This window comes from Adiantum capillus-veneris, chromosome 1, assembly GCF_014529385.1.
Source record: "Adiantum capillus-veneris isolate H3 chromosome 1, ASM1452938v2, whole genome shotgun sequence".
Lineage (NCBI taxonomy): Eukaryota > Viridiplantae > Streptophyta > Polypodiopsida > Polypodiales > Pteridaceae > Adiantum > Adiantum capillus-veneris.
In genome coordinates this window covers 151,131,530-151,151,231 of record NC_140931.1, presented here as the reverse complement: position 1 = coordinate 151,151,231, position 19,702 = coordinate 151,131,530, and the positions used below count along the sequence as shown (strand labels likewise).

Genomic DNA, 19,702 nt, shown 5'->3' with positions numbered 1-19,702 from the left:
ATCGTGTGTGTGTCATTGAGAGATGTATAAAGATGCACACACACTCAAACACATACAGAGTGAGGTGGTAAGAGCGAGCGAGGCCCGCTGGTAGGCGGGGCGCGCGAGCTAGTTGCATATATGGCAAGGCTTTGATCTCAGGCATTGAGCAAATCGAGCAACGCTAGCAAAGGACATCCACACACACACACACACACCCTCGTCTACTATGGCTCGTTAGGTCCTACAGAAATCGAGAGCAGAAATCAAGAGAAAAGACAAAGCCAATTCGATTTTATTTTTTTGTGAGCCTTTAAAACAAACTTTTGTGTGCAAGGTTTCGTTCCCACGGAACCACCATCAAGCCCCTCAACCAACCCTGCTCTCGGACACCCCGAGTTTGGAGAGAGAGAGAGAGAGAGAGAGAGAGAGAGAGAGAGAGAGAGAGAGAGAGAGAGAGAGAGAGAGAGATCTCAATCGTGTGCGTGTGTAGAGAGACCAACTTTTTTTTGAGAGATAGGGTTGTGAGAGAGAGAGAGTGATTTTTCTTGAGAGAGAGAGAGAGAGAGCGAGTGAGATAGGGAGAGCAGGGAGGTACCTCGGCACCGGAGGCTTCCATCATCATCATCACTCTCAGGTAGAGAGAGAGAGAGAGAGAGAGAGAGAGAGAGAGAGCTCCGGCCCCGACATCGGCATTGCCTCCTCGACATCAGTGACTTACCGCTCCGTTTCGGCACAAATTCGACACCAATCCGACTCGGCCTCTACGGCTCGACACCAGCTTTGAGCATAGGCGTCTACGGCTACTTGGCTAGCCACTTCCATCCGGCGGTGGAAGACAACATTGCTTTCATCTTTCGGCATCGACTCAGAATCTCGACAACCTTGATGTCTCGACACCATTTCTAGCACACAGACTCGACATCCTTACACATTGCGGTGGATTTCTGCATATCTGACCAGACACTGATTTTTGCGGATGACTTTTCTTTGTGATCAACAGCTGTGCTCGCCACACGCACGGGTGAGATGTCTCTACTATAGAGGAGTGACACCAGGCATCGAGACTTAGCGCACCGATTACGCTCTACGGCACGGTTTTCGACTACACACCTTTGGTGGCTATCGACTAGCATATTTCTGCTCGAGGCATAAATCGGCACATATATACACCGACACATAGGTTACAGGTTACAGGGGCCTTTCAGACCGTTTACAAACGGATTCTCCAGGTTTTTAGACACAGAGCCTTCACAGGCAATTTAGTAGTCGTTTCGATAGCAGATTCTCTGCGGACAGATGCGTTGACATATGCATTTTTGTGTGAGCACACCTAGTGCTACTGAGCTCTTTTGAGAGCAGATATCCCCGCAGGGATCACTTTTACTTCATGCAGCAGTTCTTGGTGCCTACAATTACTCGTGTACATTGAGTTGCAGACACTGCCCATTGTACTACGTGTGGAGCCATTTTTGGCTATTTTGGTAGTTTTTCTCGGCCTTTTCTGAGACTCGGACCGAAAGAGCCCTTTCTGAGAATGTGGCTACTCCATTTGTGTCAACATTAGCTTTTGGAGGGTCGATAGTGTGCGGTTTTCTTTGAGCTGGAGTGTGCTCAAATGTTGAGATACCTTCGGTGACATAGGTAGTTGGAGTTCCCCACTTTCAGTACCCTTGCCATAGGAAATGTATATGGACGATTTCAAATGTTTTTGATGCCAAGTTGGCGATCACATTGGCAGTAAAAGTATCAGTTTTTTGATGCCCAATTAGTGCAGTTGGCACATTTATGCGTATTTTGAATTGAGTTTTGACTCCTCATACAAAGGGGGATGGGAATCGAGAAAGCTTTTTGTGGGAGTTTTTTTTTAGATTTTTACTTGTGGTACAAAAATCCAAAAAAGCTCCCTCGTGGAGAGAGCTTTAGGAGGGAGCTTTCTCCCCTCTCTCTCTCTCTATCTATCTCTCTCTCCATCTATCTATCTATCTATCTCCCTCTCTCTCTCTCTCTCTCTCTCTCTCTATATATATATATATATATATACATACACACACACACACACATATACATACAAACATACATGTATATATATATATATGTGTGTGTGTGTGTGAATTTAAATATAAATATACATAAATAAATAAATATATATATACCTCCTCTCTCCACCCACCCTCCCTCTCTCCCTCTCTCTCTCTCCCTCCCCATCATGCTCATGATGTGGGGAGGGGAGAGAGAGAGAGGGGGGGAGAGGAGAGAGAGGGAGGGTAGAGAGAGAGAGAGAGAGGGAGGGAGAGAGGGGGGAGAGGGTATATATATATGTGTATGTGCGTGTGTGTGTGTGTATATATATATATATATATATATATATATATATATATATATATATATATATATATATATATATATATACATATTTTATATGTGTATATATGAGAGAGAGAGAGAGAGAGAGAGATAGACAAAGATAGGGAGGGGGAGAGAGAGAGAGAGAGAGAAGGGAGAAAGCCCCTCCAAAATCTCTCTCTTCTTAGACCTTTCTAAGGCAGCTTTTTGGAGGAAGATTTTTAAGGAGCTTTTTTTAAATATTTTTGCTACTTCAAGTAAAAATTCAAGAAAAAAGCTTTCTAAAAAGCTCTCACCAATCCTCTACTCATACAAAGGAAACTCTGCCGGATTTCTTTCCCTCGAATCGTGACTTTCATTGTTGGCACCTTTCAACCTATTTCGATCGAGATTTTACTCCCTATACAAAGGTTACTCTACCCAAATTTCTGCAGCTTCTCGCCATAGTTTAGCACCTCTCAAACCCTCTTGTCAAAGCGATGGCTCAGAAAAGGAGGAGTATTTCATTTGCAAGTTCGATGGCAGCAACTTCACCATGTGGAAAGAGCGCATGAAAGATGTTTTGACAAACAAAGGCCTATCAGAACCGTTGAAAGAGTGTGTTGAGGATGATGACTATACGCAAGCTAAGTGGGAGCTTTTGGATTGGAGAGACATGGCTACAATACGTCTACATCTTGCCGAGTCAGTGTTCTTCACTGTCATAGGGAAGACAACAACCAAGGAGCTTTGGGATAGCTTGTGTTCAGCATGGGAGAGCAAAAGTGCATCCAACAAAGTTTTTCTCATGAAAAGCTTATGAAGCTCAACATGAGAAGGTAGCATAGTTTTTGGTCACTTAAATAAGTTCAACTCCTTGTTCAGTCAGTTGACATCTTAGGGCTTTAAGGATTTTGACGACAAACTCAAGTCTATATTCTTGTTATGCTCTCTACCCAGTTCATGGGACATCTTTTGCACAGCCATTAGCAATTCGATTCCAAATGGCAAGTTAGTGTTCAATGATACCACAAATGCGTTGCTCACTGAAGAAATTTGGCATAAATCTTTTGATGGTGCTTGTCATGGAGATGCATATATAGCTGGCAGTTCAATGAAGACAAGAGGCCGTGATAGGAACAAATACAAAAGCAAAAGTAAGACCGAAATCCTCGTAGTCCTAGTAGACACAAGAACTCAAGTAGAGACCGCAGTGCCAGAAATTTTGAGTGTTACTATTGCCATAAGAAGGGCCATTACAAGAAGGATTGTCGCACTTTCCTAAGAGATCAGAAAAACATGCAAAAAGATAATTCTAGCAAAGGCAAAAGTACTGTAATGTTTGAAGAGCTCAATGTGGTTGAGTCTCCGATACTTGCCACTGCAGTAGAGGATGCTCCTCCTCCAGTGATGAACATTATGCCAACAGAGATTCATGCAGAGGTGATAGCATATCCCTCATATGTCCTCATTTTCACTTTAGATCTCACTCTAGATGCTTTCGTTGCACAAGATGAGGGTTATGCACATAATTGGATTCTTGATTCTGGTGCAAGTTTTCATGTCACACCGCATAGAGAGTGGTTTTCCTCTTAAAGCATCTATGCATGGCATAGTCAAGCTTGGTGATTCCTATGAGCTTGACATTATTGGCATTGGTGATGTGAAACTTCATATGCATAATGGTACTACTTTTGTGTTGCAGAATGTCAGACATGTGCCCAAGCTTACAAAGAGCTTGTTATCTATAGGGCAATTGGATGATCTTGGCTACACTACAATTTTTGGTATTCTTGGCTACACTACAATTTTTGGTAATCTTTCTTGGCTGATCAGCAAGAACAACCTTGTCATGATGAAAGGTCGTAAAAACGGATCCTTGTACTCTATGTTTGTTTCGAGTGTTGACGAACACTCTATCTATGTTGTCAAGGAGCCATCTACTGAGTTGTGGCATAGTAGGCTAGGGCATATTGGCCAAAAGGAAATGAAAATACTTCAACATTTTGGCTACTTACATGTGTTAGATTACACGAACTTTCCATTGTGTGAGCGTTGTCTATACAACAAACATACTAGATTGACATCTTTGCTATTGAACAAAAAACTAAGCGAACCCCTAGACTTAGTGCATAGTGATTTGTGTGGTCCAATGCCACTTAAAACTCTAGGGGGGGCAAACTACTTTCTCACGTTCATAGATAATTCTACCAAAAAGGTGTGGGTGTATCTCCTTAAGCATAAGGAAGAGGTTTTTTCTACGTTCTAGAAATTCCTCGCCATGGTTGAGGACCGATCAGGAAAAAATCTCAAAGCTTTTCGAGCGGACAATGGTGGAGAATACGTCTCCACGGAGTTCAAGGATTTTTGCAATCGGTAGTTTACTACTCCATACACATGTGCACAAAATGGGACAACTGAAAGAATGAATTGCACGATTCAAGAGCGAGTTATCTCTATGATTTCTATGGAGAAGCTTATTCCAGAGTTTTGGGAGGAAGCTGTTCTAATAGCATTGTACATCATCAACAGGTCACCTAGTTCTCCTTTGAATTTCAAAATTCCAGAGGAATTATGGATTGGGAAAACACCAAGCTATGAGCATTCACTTGTATTTGGATGTGAGGCATATGCACATATTCCGAAAGAACTTCGTTGCAAGTTAGATCCCAGGTCACACAAATGCATTTTTATAGGCTATGGTGCAAATGGAGAGATGGGCTATTGTCTCTGGCACTCAGAATCCCGCAGTCATTCGTAGCTCACACATGATTTTCAATGAATAAAAAATGCACAAGAAGCCCATTAAAGAAGTTGAGTATATATACATTCGTTTTGAGGATGTAGCCTCCGAACCAACTCAGTTCATTAGTATTGCACCTAATCCTCGAGTGCAAGATACTTCTATAGCTTTGGAGAGAGCAGAGTCAAGCAGTCAAGCACTGAGACGCTCTATAAGAGTATCACGTGCGCTCGAGCGGTTTGAGACGGATATACACCACATTTTGGTCACTGCCGATGAAGGGCCAATCTACTACAAAGAAGCTATACAAATGGATGATAGTGTTAAGTGGGAGCAAGCTATGTAATCAAAATACAATTCAATTGTGGCTAATGAGACATGGGATTGGGTTGAATTACCAAAAGGCAAGAATGCTTTACCTTGCAAATGGGTATACAAAAAGAAGTATACAACGGAAGATCTCGAGCCTAGGTACAAGGCTCGTCTAGTTGCCAAGGGTCTCAAGCAACAAAAAGGTGTGGATTCCGATGAGATTTTCTCTCCAGTAGTCAAGAGATGCTTGGCTTGGTTGCTATCCAAGACATGGAACTTGTTCAAATAGACATGAACACAATATTTCTTCACGGGGATCTAGATGAAGATGCCTACATGAAACAACCAGAGGGTTTCGTATGTGAAACCCAAAAGCCAACGAGGGCAGAATTGGTTTGTAGACTTAAAAAGGCACTCTATGGCCTCAAGCAAGGTTCAAGGCAGTGGTATCAAAAATTCGACAAATTCATGCAGTCTCAGGGTTACATAGAAGTCAAGAGGATCACTGTTTATACACAAAGAGGTTGAACGATGGTTGTTTAATCATCTTGATCTTGTATGTAGTTGATATGCTTATCGTAGGCAAATCAATTGATGAGATCAATCAGCTGAAAAAGATGCTAAGCACTTAGTTTTAGTTTCTTGGTATGCGCATCAAGAGAGACAAGCAACGTGGAGTTCTTGAATCATCTCAAGAAAAGTACATTCACAAAGTCATGCAACGTTTTAGTATGCAGGGGGGGAAGTGACTGAGTACCCCAATGCAAGCATACTCCAAACTTAGCAAGGAAGATTTTCCCAAGACAATTGCTGAGAAAGAAGGAAATGGCAAAAGTGCCATATTCTTCAGCAGTTGGCAGTTTAATGTACGCTATGGTAGCCACAAGACTAGACATTGCACATGCAGTGAGAGTGGTTAGTAGGTACATGGCAAAACCTAGCAAGAATCATTGGGAAGCAGTGAAGAAAATCCTCAGATACTTGAAGGGTACATCTAGCACGTATTTACGCTTCGAAAACAACGACGCATCTACTGTAGGTTACACAGATGCGATTATGCGGGTTGTGTGGATCGTAGAAGATCCACATCTGGCTATGTGTTCATGTTTGCTTGAGCAGCTATCTCTTACAGATCATGTCTCCAAGATTGGTCGTCTTCATTTACCACTGAGGCAGAATATGTTGTTGCGTCTGGCGCAAGCAAGGAAGCCATATGGTTACCTCGTCTAGTGGGAGATTTGGGCATTCACAAGGTTCTAGTTTTGCATTGTGATAGTCAAAGTGCCATTGCTTTGGCAAAGAATCCGGTGTTTCACTCAAATCAAAACACGTAGAGGCCAGATACCATGTCATACGAGATGCATTGGCTGGCAAGCGCATCAAGCTTGTCAAGGTTCACACTGACGACAACCCCGCAGATGCCCTCACAAAGAGCCTAGCATCGGATTTACACATTGCATGGAACTTATGGGTGTAGGATGAAGCCTAGGCGATGCTTCATCAACTTTGTATAGACTAACTATACTGATGCCACTATTGGCCACCGTGACCTTCAAGTGAGGGCTTGTTGGGATGTAGGCCAGGTGGCCGTGGGAACCCACCCTTACTCTTACTTTTCCCTGATCAATATAGGGAGAGAAAGTGAGAGAGTTGACTCTCTCTCACTTTCCTCTCCACTAACCCAACTCTCTGTTTATGCTTCATCCCCTTCCCAAATTCTCTTCTCCCCTCTCTTGCATGCATTCCTTCCACACACACTCCACCAAGACAAACCCCACATTTGGTTACTCTATCCCACATTGTTTGTACATTCATGGGTATTGGAGCTAGATCTACCCTGTACAAATACTGCCATACATACCAGGCCTTGAACAGATTTTTGGACTTGGCCTTGGCAGTTTGTTGTACCACATTAGCATATAAAAATCGATTGATGTTGATGTTGGTCTCTGGGTTCTGAACTTTAGCTAGTAGCATGGCAAAGAGCTTCTTTGAGAGATAGGTGGGATTGTTCTTTATGCTGATAGTCTCTACAATGAATCTGTACATAGCAGTGCAATTCAATACTGCGATTGGAATGCCCTGAGCACCATCTTTCCTCTTCTTTCTTGCCCGCTCATCTTCTTTCAAGAATCTGCTCACTTTGTCCGTTGTAGCTAGTGTGGCTTTTTGTGCATCTGGAATTCTAAACACATGGGCTAACTTGCCAAGTGTTAGCTCCAATGTTTTGCTATTTACTATTGCTATGCTTTTGTCAACTTGGTATGTGGTGAGCACTTGCTATGTAATTCTTGCATCAAAAGGCAACGTTGCCGCTTCCACCACTACCTCTAGCTGCCATAACCACAACAAAGCTTGTTCTTTCTCTTGAAAGATGTACTTAGCGATCTTACTATGTTGGACCATCCTAAAGCTTCTGCCACAAAGGCCTTTACACTTTCTACTTCTATCATCATAGTGTCTAATGTCTCATGCATTTGTTGAGAAGTAGACTTCCTTCCCATGCACGACTCAGACAAGCAGGTGTAAGTGGAAGAGGACTTGCTTGTGGTGGTGGTGAATGAACCGTAGAGCGAGGTGTTTCGGGTATCACACCTGCAATTGTCGAAGATTTTAACTACTACTATGAGCTCAAAGTAGGTTGTGTAGCTTGCAAAGCAAGTTGTACAAGAGGGTACAAGTAAAATGGAGATGAGCGAACTCTTCGCATAGTTATACACACTCATGCCATGAATGCTCCACACTTTGCCCACCTTTGATCTTTGTACACCGTTTGTGATGTGTCACACATGCATTTTCCCGCTTGCTTCATTATTACTGACAAGATTCTCTTTAGGATTACTTCATTCATTTCCCTTAAATGACCATTATTCGATATTGGCTTCCCTGGTGTATGAAATTGGATCTGAGCTGGCCTGACTTCTAGGATTTGAATGGAATGTTGCTTGAGGGTACTAAGTTGCAGAAATGGTGCTAGTTTTTTCGCCTCTAGGTTTTGTTCTGAAGTTGTTTCCACTGGTTCTGGAACCCTTCTGGAATCGGCATGACATAAAATAAGTGAGTGGTTCTTCTTTTGCATTTGGTACTAGTTCTATTGGAAGCTCCTCTGCTTTAGAATATTATAACTTGATTCTGGCCCCATTGTAGACTGTAGGCAACAGTAAACCCAACAAGTATCTGAGTCTTAATGTCCCATTGGAAAACACTAAGTCTACTTCATAAGGTCCTGACCAATCTATCTTCGAGCTCGTCTTCTTAGGTCCCACTTTAGATCGATATAAGAGTACCAAATCACCCCTCTAAAACTCTCTTACCATGATCCTATTGTCATGCCAATGCTTCCTTCTTTGTTGAACAACTTCTTGTTCCAGCATAGAGCAACTCATCCAACCTATTTTTCAAATTTTGATTGAAGACCAATCAATCCATGTTCAACTGCCAGTCATAGGTTGGGAATGACAATTTCCATTGGCACCACTTTTTCATTACCATAGACTAGCTTGAATGGTGTCATCCCAGTAGTCACCTTATGAGCAGTTCTATACGTCCATAGTGTTGTCTGAAGCTTTGTATCCCACTGATGCGGCTCCTTCTGTACAATTTTAGTGAAAATGGTCTTGATTGTCTTATTAGGCTTTCTACTTGATTATTACATTTGGGATAACATGACGTTGATTTCTTGTGATTTATTGAAAACAATTCCATCAAAATTTCCATCGTGTTGTTGATGAAATGAGTGCCTTTTTGACACTATTTCGATGGGACAACCATATCTACATATGATATTTTCATAAATGAACACAATAGTAGATCTTGCAGTGTTTTTAGGAAGTGCCTTGGCCTCTACCCGCTTGCTGACATAACACTTAGCCATAATGATATATCTGTTGTTTTTGGGAGTTACCTTCTTGAACGGACCCATGAAATCCAGTCCCCATTTCATAAATACTCCCAGAGGCTATACTGGAGTTAAAGATGTAATGTCTGATGTTGTAGGCCTCCCCATTCTCTGGCATATATCATAGGTTTTACAGAAAGTCGTGACATCGACCATCATTGTTTGCCACCATAATCCTACTTAAAGAATCCTCTTATAGGTGATGTCAGTTGAAAAATGGCCTCCTGTATCTCCATTATGGGCTTCATTGATAATTTATATTCTTCCCTTTAATGGCATACATCTTCAAAGCACACCATCAATTCCTAGTCTGTATAGTGCTCCCACAATAATAGTGAACTTCAAGCTTTTTGTGATGAGCTCTTTTCTCTTATTCTGGGACCAGCCACCTGGAAATTTTCCAAACTAAAGAAAATTATAAATGTCTTGCCATTCTAGGCTTGTTTCTTCTTCGGTTGTGCTCTGGAATAATTCAACATCTATTGGTCAACTCTCAAGGATGCTTCTAAAAGCAAGAAACACAATCCATACGATCAACCTTCTTTGTATAATGATTTTATTGATAAAAAACAATGAAGCTTGATGATCGACATAGAAGCTAAATAGTTTTCCTAGTAGGTAATGCCTGAATTTAGTAGCACTAAATACCATCCCAGTGCTTCTCTTTAAGTGGTCGAGTATCCCTGTTTAGTTGTACTAAACCTACCACTGGAAAAGTAGACCGTGTAGTTTGTCTTCCCATCAGGTTGTGCTAGTATGGCTCCCATAGCCATGCCAGAAGCATCTACATGTACATGAAAAATAATATCCCAGTTAGGGTGGCAGAGGCTTCCTGTTGATCGCATCTTTTAAGCACTGGAAACTCTTTTCACACTCTTCAGTATATATGAAATTGTTCCCTTTCTTAGTTAACTCATACAATGGTAGTGCCTTGGCTGCAAACATATGAACAAATCTTCTGTAGAAATTGATATACCCCAAGAACGAACGTGATTATGAGAGAGAGGTAGGAGCTCTAGCCTGCTAAATGCACTTGATCTTTTCATTTGCCTTTTCAATCTCATTCTTGGACATTATATATCCCAAAAATTATCCTTTTCAGACCATGAATATTGACTTGAATGGGTTCAGACAAACCCTTTTCTTTTTGCACCTTCAAACACCATCTCCAAAAACAGTAAATGCATTTCTTCAGTGGAGAAAACTATGAAATCATCGACGAAGACGGTCAGAAACTTGTGCAAGAATTCACTGAAGATTTCCATCATGCACCTTTGAAAAGTCGAAGGAGCATTACAATGCCCCAATGGCATTAGCAGATACATGAATGCTCCCCTTTCAATAATAAATGTAGACTTGGTCCTATCTTTAGGTGCAATCTTTAGCTAATTGTAGCCAATATACTCGTGCATAAAGCTATACATTTTGTGGCTTGCAATTTCTTCTTGCATCATGTTTGGTAATGGAAAAGGATTCTTAATAGTCTAGGCATTCAACTTTCCATAGTCCACACACACTCTTAACTTCCTGTTCTTCTTAGGGACTAAAACTCTAGGAAACAACGCGTCACAACTTGCTACCTTTGTAATGAACCCTGCTTTGAGAAGATTGTGAATCTCCTCCTTCACCTTCTCAGCATAGTTTGGGTTCATTTTGTACCATTGTAGCTGAACTGGTATGGCATCTGATTTCAGTGGAATTCTATGTTGGCACACTTCAGAATCTACTCCTTTTAGAGCAGTATGTTCCCACGCAAATACGTCCTTGTATTTTTGGAATAGTGCCCTTGCATTCTCTTTGATCTCTGACTTCAGATGCTAATCGTTCTAGGATTCTTCTCTGGTTCAAGATTCCATTTCTCCACCTCTTGATGATATGGTAGTTACCAATTTGGGCCTCCTCCCTTGCTGACTTCCGTGTTGATCTGTGGCTTCTTTTACCACTCTCACTGTCCTCAATATGTCTATGGCTCCTCTGAGATCCATGGGAACGATTCCTTCTTTTAGCCCACTTGGCTTGTATGCGACGGGAATGAGCAGAGTACTAAGGATCGCTTGATTCGTTAGCTGTGCCTGGCCCTGACCTACATTTATCTCATTTCCAGGTTGCTCGTCAATTTAAGAGCCTCGCTCTGACTCTTCTGGAATCGGTTCGACACGAATGGGTTACTCCATGGATCTAGTGGCTGGCCATCGACCTTGTCTGGGTGGCATGTCTGCTTCATATTTGCTCTAACACCATTGGGAGATAGTTCACATGTCAAGAAATTTAGCTCAAGCCACCATGATCGCCAAAATGGAATGAGCTGGATGTGTGCAGATAGCTATTCCATAGTGGTTGTTAGAGTTAGTTGTTAACAGACTTAAGACTTCAGATCAGACTTCATAGTACTGGAAAACATAATTGAAACTAAAAATGAAATGACACTGGAAGCATGAACTGGAACTGGAATTATTTTGCTCAGAGACTGAACAAAGTACAGTGGAAGCAGTACTGAAATAGCTTTAGCTCAATGAGATTACAAGTACTTTGGACAATGGCTCAATATATTCTTACAAGGCTTGGGGTTAGGTCTAGATCACATAAAGAGATCTACTCCATGAGCTAGAGATATCGAGAGACTCAAAATAAAATAGTGGCTCCTATTTATAGTCCCTCGGATTGGTGTCTGGTCAATTGTGTACTGTCAGTGACCATGGTAACTCTCTGGTTACTGACCTCTGGAAGCTTCTGGCATAGTCGCCCGCCAGCCGCTTGGTAACAACTGTTCCCCCCTTTTACAATCCCATAAGTCATGGGCTTGCTTCATAATATCCCATTGTCTTTTCTGTGAGTCTCAAATGGTTTGACCTTTCCCCAGATATCTATCTTCTTGGTGCTCAACCACGTTGAAGTCCCCTATCATTATGACACGATCGTAAAAAGAAGAAGTTCCTACCAGAGTTGAGCTCTATTAGATACTAAACTTTATTGCATACACAAAAATAATATAACAATTCAAGGGGGTTGGGGCATAGAAATCACATTAGTGCTCTCCTGATAGACGGGGTTTGGAGGGGGTTCAAGTGCAGGGGGACCCCCAGGATTGCACCTCCCGAACCTCTATGGTGAGAAGATCGCTATGAGTCTTATATATTCTAGCTAATGAACATGCCATGTCTCCCATTCCAGTTTGACTAGTTGAAGGACATAAATATGAGACTAGTGTTCTCTACCATGGCTGCTTTGTTGGGGCTGGAAAGCACTCTCACATTTTAGGAAGTTACTCTCATTTAGAATGTTTGGTTTGAGACAACAGCCTCCTTGTTTCTTGCTTGCCTAGAGTGGTGGGGTGGCTTCATTTGTTTTCTTTTTGAGTGTCCATAGGTTTGGGGCCCTCAATTGAATTATGTGGTTCATGGTCCAGGTCAGGAGTGGCCATGGCTTTAGTGGCATTGTCCTATTGATTAACCTATGCTTTGAGGGAGGAGTTTGCATATTCATCAAAGGAAAGAGTCTGCGAGTCCTGGGGACGAAGAAATCCTCCCATTCAATGAGTGAAGCAAGCACAAAAAACATGTCGAGAGGTTTTGAGGCCTTATTGTTATCTCTTTTGGGCAAGGGATTGGGGTTTTTTTAGGGAAAAGAAGGGGTTTTGGGGGTTCTTTGAGGTGCTTGCAAGCTATGAGGGATAGGGGAAGGGGTGTTCTTGGGCTACATAGTGGATTGGGGGGAGGGGGAGGGGGTTAAGGGACCTTTTTGGGAAATCCTTATGAAATGGCCCTTCTATGAAACAAGCTGATGGCATATATTTTTGGAGGAATGGCTATTTATATTGCTCGTCATTGTCTGAGCAGATATCCATGGCATTAGGAATGGATTAGAGATATCCATCTCAATTAATACATAGGGGTGCTAGGAGGGATTGTACTCATGGAGAGGTCTCCCCCTAGACTTTCCCTAACTTAAAGCCAATCACCTTCAAATGGTCCCTATACTCTAATGGCGAATCAAGAATTTCGACCCACATAGGGCAATTTAATAGTGTTGATTTTTCAATAGAGAAATGTTTACGCCATTTGAAGAGGCACAAAGCAGAGTTCACTACAAGCCATGACCGGATGCTCTATCCACAAAAAAATTGCATGGTGTTTACCTTGGTTTTGCCAAGATGTTGACGACCTAAAAAAGATACCGTGCCCGTTAGTCAAATGATTTTCTTTGTGCATGCTTTCAACATGTGTGCGCAAAGAAGAAGGATAATGTTGTTAATCGGTGTTGATTTTGAGGGGCATTTTACCCGTTTTGGATATTTTGCCCGTGTTTTACAGATAAAAATGCGAGGTGCCCTACAAAAGAAACACTACATTAGCCTAATCTTTGAAATTTGAAAGGCAGGGTGCCTATGAAAAAGAAGCCTGGCTTGTAATTCTTCTCGTCTTAGTCCAAAGGACAGGTTTCAGCAACTTGCCTACTAGTACCAGTTATTTTAGTGTGAAGACTAATCAAGCCTACCTTAGAATGAGAGACCCAAGAAGAATATCAAATGGAAGAGTATCAGAGAGGATGAGTGGCCCAAGAAGAATAAGAATATAAAATGTCATGTGCTTGTTTTGCTAAGCACGTCCTCGAGTGGTGTTGAAATTATATATTGCTATAGCAAACTACCAAACACGAGATTTTTTTAATGGTAATGATGTGTGCATTCTTTGTTTTATTATTAATTAATTTAACTATATTTGTGTCATGTACACAATCTCTCTTTTTCTTTACCTCACGCTGTATTCGATCAAATAAATAGATCACATGAACTTAGGGCTATAGCTTTGCTCACGATCGTCCATGCAATCCAAGTTTGGGGCGTGTTTGATTTAGTTCAAACACTCCAGACTAAAGAGTGTCCGTTTCGACGAAAGGCCAGTTTCTTTGAGGACTTTAATTACCCTTCTGTCTACTATGCAATCCAAGTTTCAAACATGATTGTAGCTTTAATGCTTATTATCTTATCAAGAAGTTACATTGATTGAAGATGGCAACGAAGCCAAACAATTTGCTGGTGCTACACCACAAGTAGGGGGGGCAAAACGAAGGGATTCGACATCAATGTCTCGTTTATATGTCATTTTTCATTCTATGGTTTTGATGGGGGTAATTGTGGGATAAACATAGGATTGGGTGGCCACCATCATTCCATAGACAAAGGGTTGCCACACACAAACACCATTGAAGGAGGCATCATACAACTTAGGGGTGAAATACAGATGTGACGAGCATGGGAACAGGTATGTAAGATGGCCCCACCGTAAACCCTCTAAAGGATAGTGTTGGTGAAGGGTCCTTTATGTGTACATAGTTCTTGGAATCTTGCGCAACTGACATCAATAAGAGTTGCGCTTTCAGAATCCTGTGCAACTCACATTAGTCGATGGTAGCTCATGCCTTGCACTTTGTAAACAGGGTGCAACTGTAGCTAGTTGAGGTAACCCCTACACACACACACACACACACACACACACACAGAAAGCAAAAAGGCTACAATAAAGAGCCGATCATCACCTTAATCTGCTCCCCTCTCTCTCTCTCTCTAGAGCTATCTGACGAGTCTTGAACGCAAGGCATGCTACTCCAGAGGAAACTGAACTGAGATAACCAATCTAGTGCATTTGGGTGATAGAAAGTTTATTCGTGTTTCCTCTTTTTATTTGTGCGCGCGCGTGACACAACACTTGGCATCTCGTGGGCCGCGGCCTCTAAAAGTCCAACCCTCTTTCTATCCAAACTTCAAAGAGGTTTTGATCATTAAGTTAAAGGTCTATCCTTTTCTTCAATTTGACATTTCTACAAGAGTGAAGTAAGCAAACCTTTAGCATGACAAAGTTGAGGCAAAGTGTGTACACGAACACCATAAAACACACGCATTCACATTTGTACGTGTCTATTATGAAAGCGTAAAGTGGGCTTCTGCATTTGCTTGACTATCTTAATGTGTGCGATGTGCTTTCCCACCTCCATCATCATCGCCATCTCTACTGCTGTTGAGTTCAAACGTGGTTGCTGGTTTCCCTCCCTCCCGCTCCTGTTCTGCCTCTAGGCTATGCTGGGTCCTCTGTTGCTGGCCTAGCTCACTAATCGCAACCAAGCCTGCATTTCCCATCATCAAATTCGACAGCAAACTGCCTGCATTGCACCGCCCGTATATGCAAGGAGCTTCTTTCAAGCTCACGTTTTGATGTTCGAAAGCTGGGTGCCGCAGAAGCAACAGGCGATCCTAGCAGGAAATGGGCTGTTTTGCCTGCTTTGACCCCAGGAGACAGGATAAAAAGCCATTGAACCTGCAGGACGAAGGTCTTTATATTCACCATGTGTCAAATGGATCTTCGCGAAATCCATCCTCAGGTAAGCAGCATAGCCATTTGCCTTATGGTACAGGCCTGGGTGCAGGTGCTTGCTAGCCCGGGTTCTTTTTGCAGATCTAGGGGACTTGTCGTAGCAACGCTAGATCTGAGTGTATTTGATTGTTAACTTGACTGCAATCTTTGGAGTTGTTCCATGTGTCAGAGTTGCACAATGTATGGCTATGCTTGATGGAGGTATCAAGGCAGTATGACAAAGGAGAACTGATATATTTGTGTTTACTCATACAGTCTCATTGGCCTAATCTATCATTGGGAGTCCTTCGAAGCGACATTGTTTTTTTATTCTTTAGAAGATCCATTTGTAAAGGAACAATATGCCGAACATTGTAATGTATCATCTATTGAGCCATGGTATTCTGTGCATTTTGTTTCTGAGCACCAGGAATGGAATGTAGCTTTAAGGAAAAAAAAGTAATGTGCCCATCCATTCTGCTGGGATAAGAACCCAGTTTGTAAGCGGTAAGAGTACCTATCGCTGCATACAGCGTGTTGATATTTCTCTCAGCCATCGTTCCTTTTAATGCTTCCTCATGACAGTTCTAAGCTTATTCTCTACCTTATTGTGTCTCTATCATCTTACAAAGAATTGCATTACATAAGAAGATTTTTTTGCTGTTTTGGCATTTTTACATCATCACACACTTTTTTGTATGATTTTCTGTCTGTGTCTCACCTTTGCGTGTTTATCATTTTCTATGCATGAAATTGGAGGGTTGCATTGTGCCTGTCCCAAGTTATATTGGCTGCATTGAAGAAGTTGACAACGGATCTATATGTTCTATTTGAGTGAGGAGGAGTGACTGTCTGCTTTGGTACTCGCCTTCCCTGTCCTTGTTTGTAATCAATGGTAATAGATATTATGGTGTTGATTTATCTAATTGCACCTTCAAGCCATGCTGCCAGCAGTCTCTCGTGTTTTCATCTTGTAGTTTTGATTTTTAGAAGTTTCTCATATTCTGTTGAATTGATAGGCCAACTAGAGAAAGAGAAGCTAAAGAGTAGTGAGACTGTGGAAACACCTGCTGATGGGACTCAGCAGCACATTGCTGCACAAACATTTACCTTTCGTGAGCTTGCTGCAGCCACCAAGAACTTCAGGTCCGATTGTTTAATAGGTGAAGGTGGTTTTGGGCGTGTCTATAAAGGGCGGCTGGAGAGCACCGGGCAGGCAAGCACTGTGCACATGCTCAATTTAAACAAGAGATGAATTTACTAAGCATTTCTGTTCGTAACCCTTTGCTGAGTTCTTGCATGTTTTCTCTTTGTTATCAGGCCGTGGCTGTGAAACAATTAGATCGTAATGGTTTACAAGGAAATCGAGAGTTTTTAGTAGAAGTGCTGATGCTAAGCTTGCTGCACCATCCGAATCTGGTGAACTTGATTGGATATTGTGCAGATGGCGACCAACGGCTGCTAGTGTATGAATATATGTCATTGGGCTGCCTGGAAGATCATCTACTCTGTATGGATAATCGCATTACGCACTTGTCAACGAGGCTAGATTTGCAGTCCATGTAGTCTCTCACAGTTCTCTTTTTTTGTTATCTGCACAGATCTTCCTCCTGACAAGGAGTGCCTTGATTGGAACGTTCGTATGAAGATAGCAGCAGGTGCTGCAAGAGGTTTGGAGTATCTTCATGATAAGGCAAACCCGCCTGTCATTTATAGGGACTTCAAATCGTCAAATATTCTTTTGAGTGAAGGGTTTCATCCAAAGCTGAGCGATTTTGGCCTGGCGAAACTTGGCCCAATCGGAGACAAGACACATGTTTCGACTCGAGTCATGGGAACTTATGGTTATTGTGCTCCTGAGTATGCGCTGACAGGGCAGCTTACTGTTAAGTCTGATGTGTACAGCTTTGGGGTTGTTTTGCTTGAGCTGATCACTGGAAGGAAGGCCATTGACAATGCTCGTGGATCAGCAGAACACAACCTTGTGTCATGGGTATGGTTATCTTTTCCCTTAGCTACCAATGACAGAAGTTCTAGAATTTCTAAGAATTGACCGTTTTTGTGTGGGAGTGCACGTTTGAGAAAGACTCACCTATGCATGCTTGTGTGCACACACGCATAGACACTCACATACACCATTCTAGATAATTTACAGGGAATCTTAAGGGCCATATTGACACCCTTATTTTTTGTGTTGGAGATGTTCACTGAGAGTCAGATGTTTACACATTCAAATAAGCGTATGGGTTTGTGTTCACGCACAGCACTGCCGTGGATGCACTCATACAAACTTTTGACTTTCTCCTCCTAAAAGCACAGGAAATTGTATAAAAGAAAGTAGCATTTACAAGAAAAATCTACACAGCCTTGGATACAAAAAGACTAAATGGGGGCAAGGAGCCAGCAAAGCCTACTTCTTAGGCTTATGTTTATAGACTTTCTTTGATTTGGTCTCTCCCCGATCGGGCTGAGAGTGCTCTAGGGCTCTATGGTTGTCGATGTGGGGGGTGGGCCAATCACTGCCAGCCTTATCCATCGGGGTGGATAAGGTGCTCCTCCAAAGACCGGACAAGCACATACAGTCTTTGCTTGATCACCCCAAAACTTCACAATTATGGCCATGTCGAGGGGTCAGCACGATATTGGGTGTGTTGCTGTGTGCACGTAAGCATCTTCAAGAGGGACAGTTTTTTAAGTTGGTAATTCTTTTGGCTGTAAAGCTGTGGACTAATGGATACATGACGCCATTCCCTATTCTACACAGGTATTAACTTTAGTCCTTTTTCATTTTGCAGGCACAGCCTTTGTTTAAAGATAGGAAGAAGTTTCATCTAATGGCAGATCCTCTTCTTCATGGGTGCTATCCATTGAGGGGTCTTTACCAAGCTATTGCTGTTGCTGCCATGTGCTTGCAAGAAGATGCGACAACCCGCCCTGTTATTGGTGATGTCGTCACAGCGCTTAACTACCTTGCATCCCAAAATTATGATCCGCGAATTCATCCCGTTAACAAGTTCTCCCCTTCACCTTCCAAAGACAAAAAAGAGAGAGAGAGAAAGTTGAGCAATGGGGATAAACAGGGTCAAGAAGAACGTGGATTTGTGGAGCGTATGTTCGGGCAGGGAGGGACAAGGTCTCCAGCTTCGAATTCACCAGACAACCGCAATAGAGGTGCACGGCAGGTGGGGGTGCGTCATTCTCCTGAAAATCGAATGCTTCGGCAAATAGGCACACGATCATCAGCTTCAAATTCACCAGAAAATCATGCCAAAGATGGGGGGCCTATTCGAATGAACGGAGTGCATGCAGCTGCAGATCATGGAATGCAGCAGGAGAGCAACTCTACCAAAAAACAAGATATGGATGATTGGGTCAAATTCAGTGGGCAGAAGGGGAGTCCTCAGCAAGGGATGGAGAGCTTGAAGAGTTTGAGTGACCGCGAGCGAGCTGTGGCGGAGGCAAGAGTGTGGGGGGAGAATTGGCGAGAGAGAAAGCAAGGTACAATGCGGCGCAGTGATGGGAACTTAGATGCTGTGCTATTTTGAATGGACATGGGTGCTTCATATAGGGGGCGCCCAAGGTGCTTGTTACAGGGGGGTACTAAATTTGGCAGGGCATTTCATGGGATTGCTGTACATATTTAAAATTTCCCATGGTTTGTGCCATGTTGAACTGCCCACCTTTTTCATGGAGGATTGTATGAAGAATCAAGTAGGTAGATAAGAGATTTTGTATGCGGGAAACGTGCGCCGCAAGTTTGTATATGAAGAAGGTGTGGTGATCTAAGTAAGATATCATCTATATCTGAGCAAGCAACATTTCCCCATGGATATCCCCCATCGGAGCAAGCCTTGAGAATCATCTTGGGGTAGGTCTTTGGAACATTTTGTTTCACATTGCAAGCATGTTTACCTCCAGGTTCCGTGTTTCAAAGGATCGTGGTGCATTGGCAGGAGGTGGTGTTATTGATCTGACCTATTGGACCAAAAGAAACATATCAGGTGGTGTGTGTCCGGAGCTGATGAGAGAGAGAGAGAGAGAGAGAGAGAGAGAGAGATATGGAAGGCTTGTGCTCACATCTTGGGCTGTTGGCTTTCC

The 19,702-nt window shown here is 42.5% G+C and overlaps 1 protein-coding gene across 1 annotated transcript; it reads left to right on the top strand.

Annotated features, from left to right (window-relative positions):
* Positions 1–15,165: 15,165 nt before the first annotated feature.
* Positions 15,166–19,486, top strand: LOC147465800 (putative serine/threonine-protein kinase PBL7). The gene is made up of 5 exons (XM_086522038.1): positions 15,166–15,632; positions 16,624–16,820; positions 16,925–17,114; positions 17,206–17,597; positions 18,400–19,486. The coding sequence occupies exons 1-5, from the start codon at positions 15,515–15,517 to the stop codon at positions 19,147–19,149; spliced, it is 1,647 nt and encodes a 548-aa protein (XP_086378164.1). The 5' UTR covers positions 15,166–15,514; the 3' UTR covers positions 19,150–19,486.
* The last annotated feature ends 216 nt before the right edge of the window (positions 19,487–19,702 follow it).

Coding starts and splice junctions, on each gene's coding strand:
- LOC147465800 (XM_086522038.1), top strand. CDS start 15,515: ATGGGCTGTTTTGCCTGCTTTGACCCCAGGAGACAGGATAAAAAGCCA. Junction 15,633..16,623: donor TTCGCGAAATCCATCCTCAG/GTAAGCAGCATA, acceptor TTGAATTGATAG/GCCAACTAGAGAAAGAGAAG. Junction 17,598..18,399: donor AACACAACCTTGTGTCATGG/GTATGGTTATCT, acceptor TTCATTTTGCAG/GCACAGCCTTTGTTTAAAGA.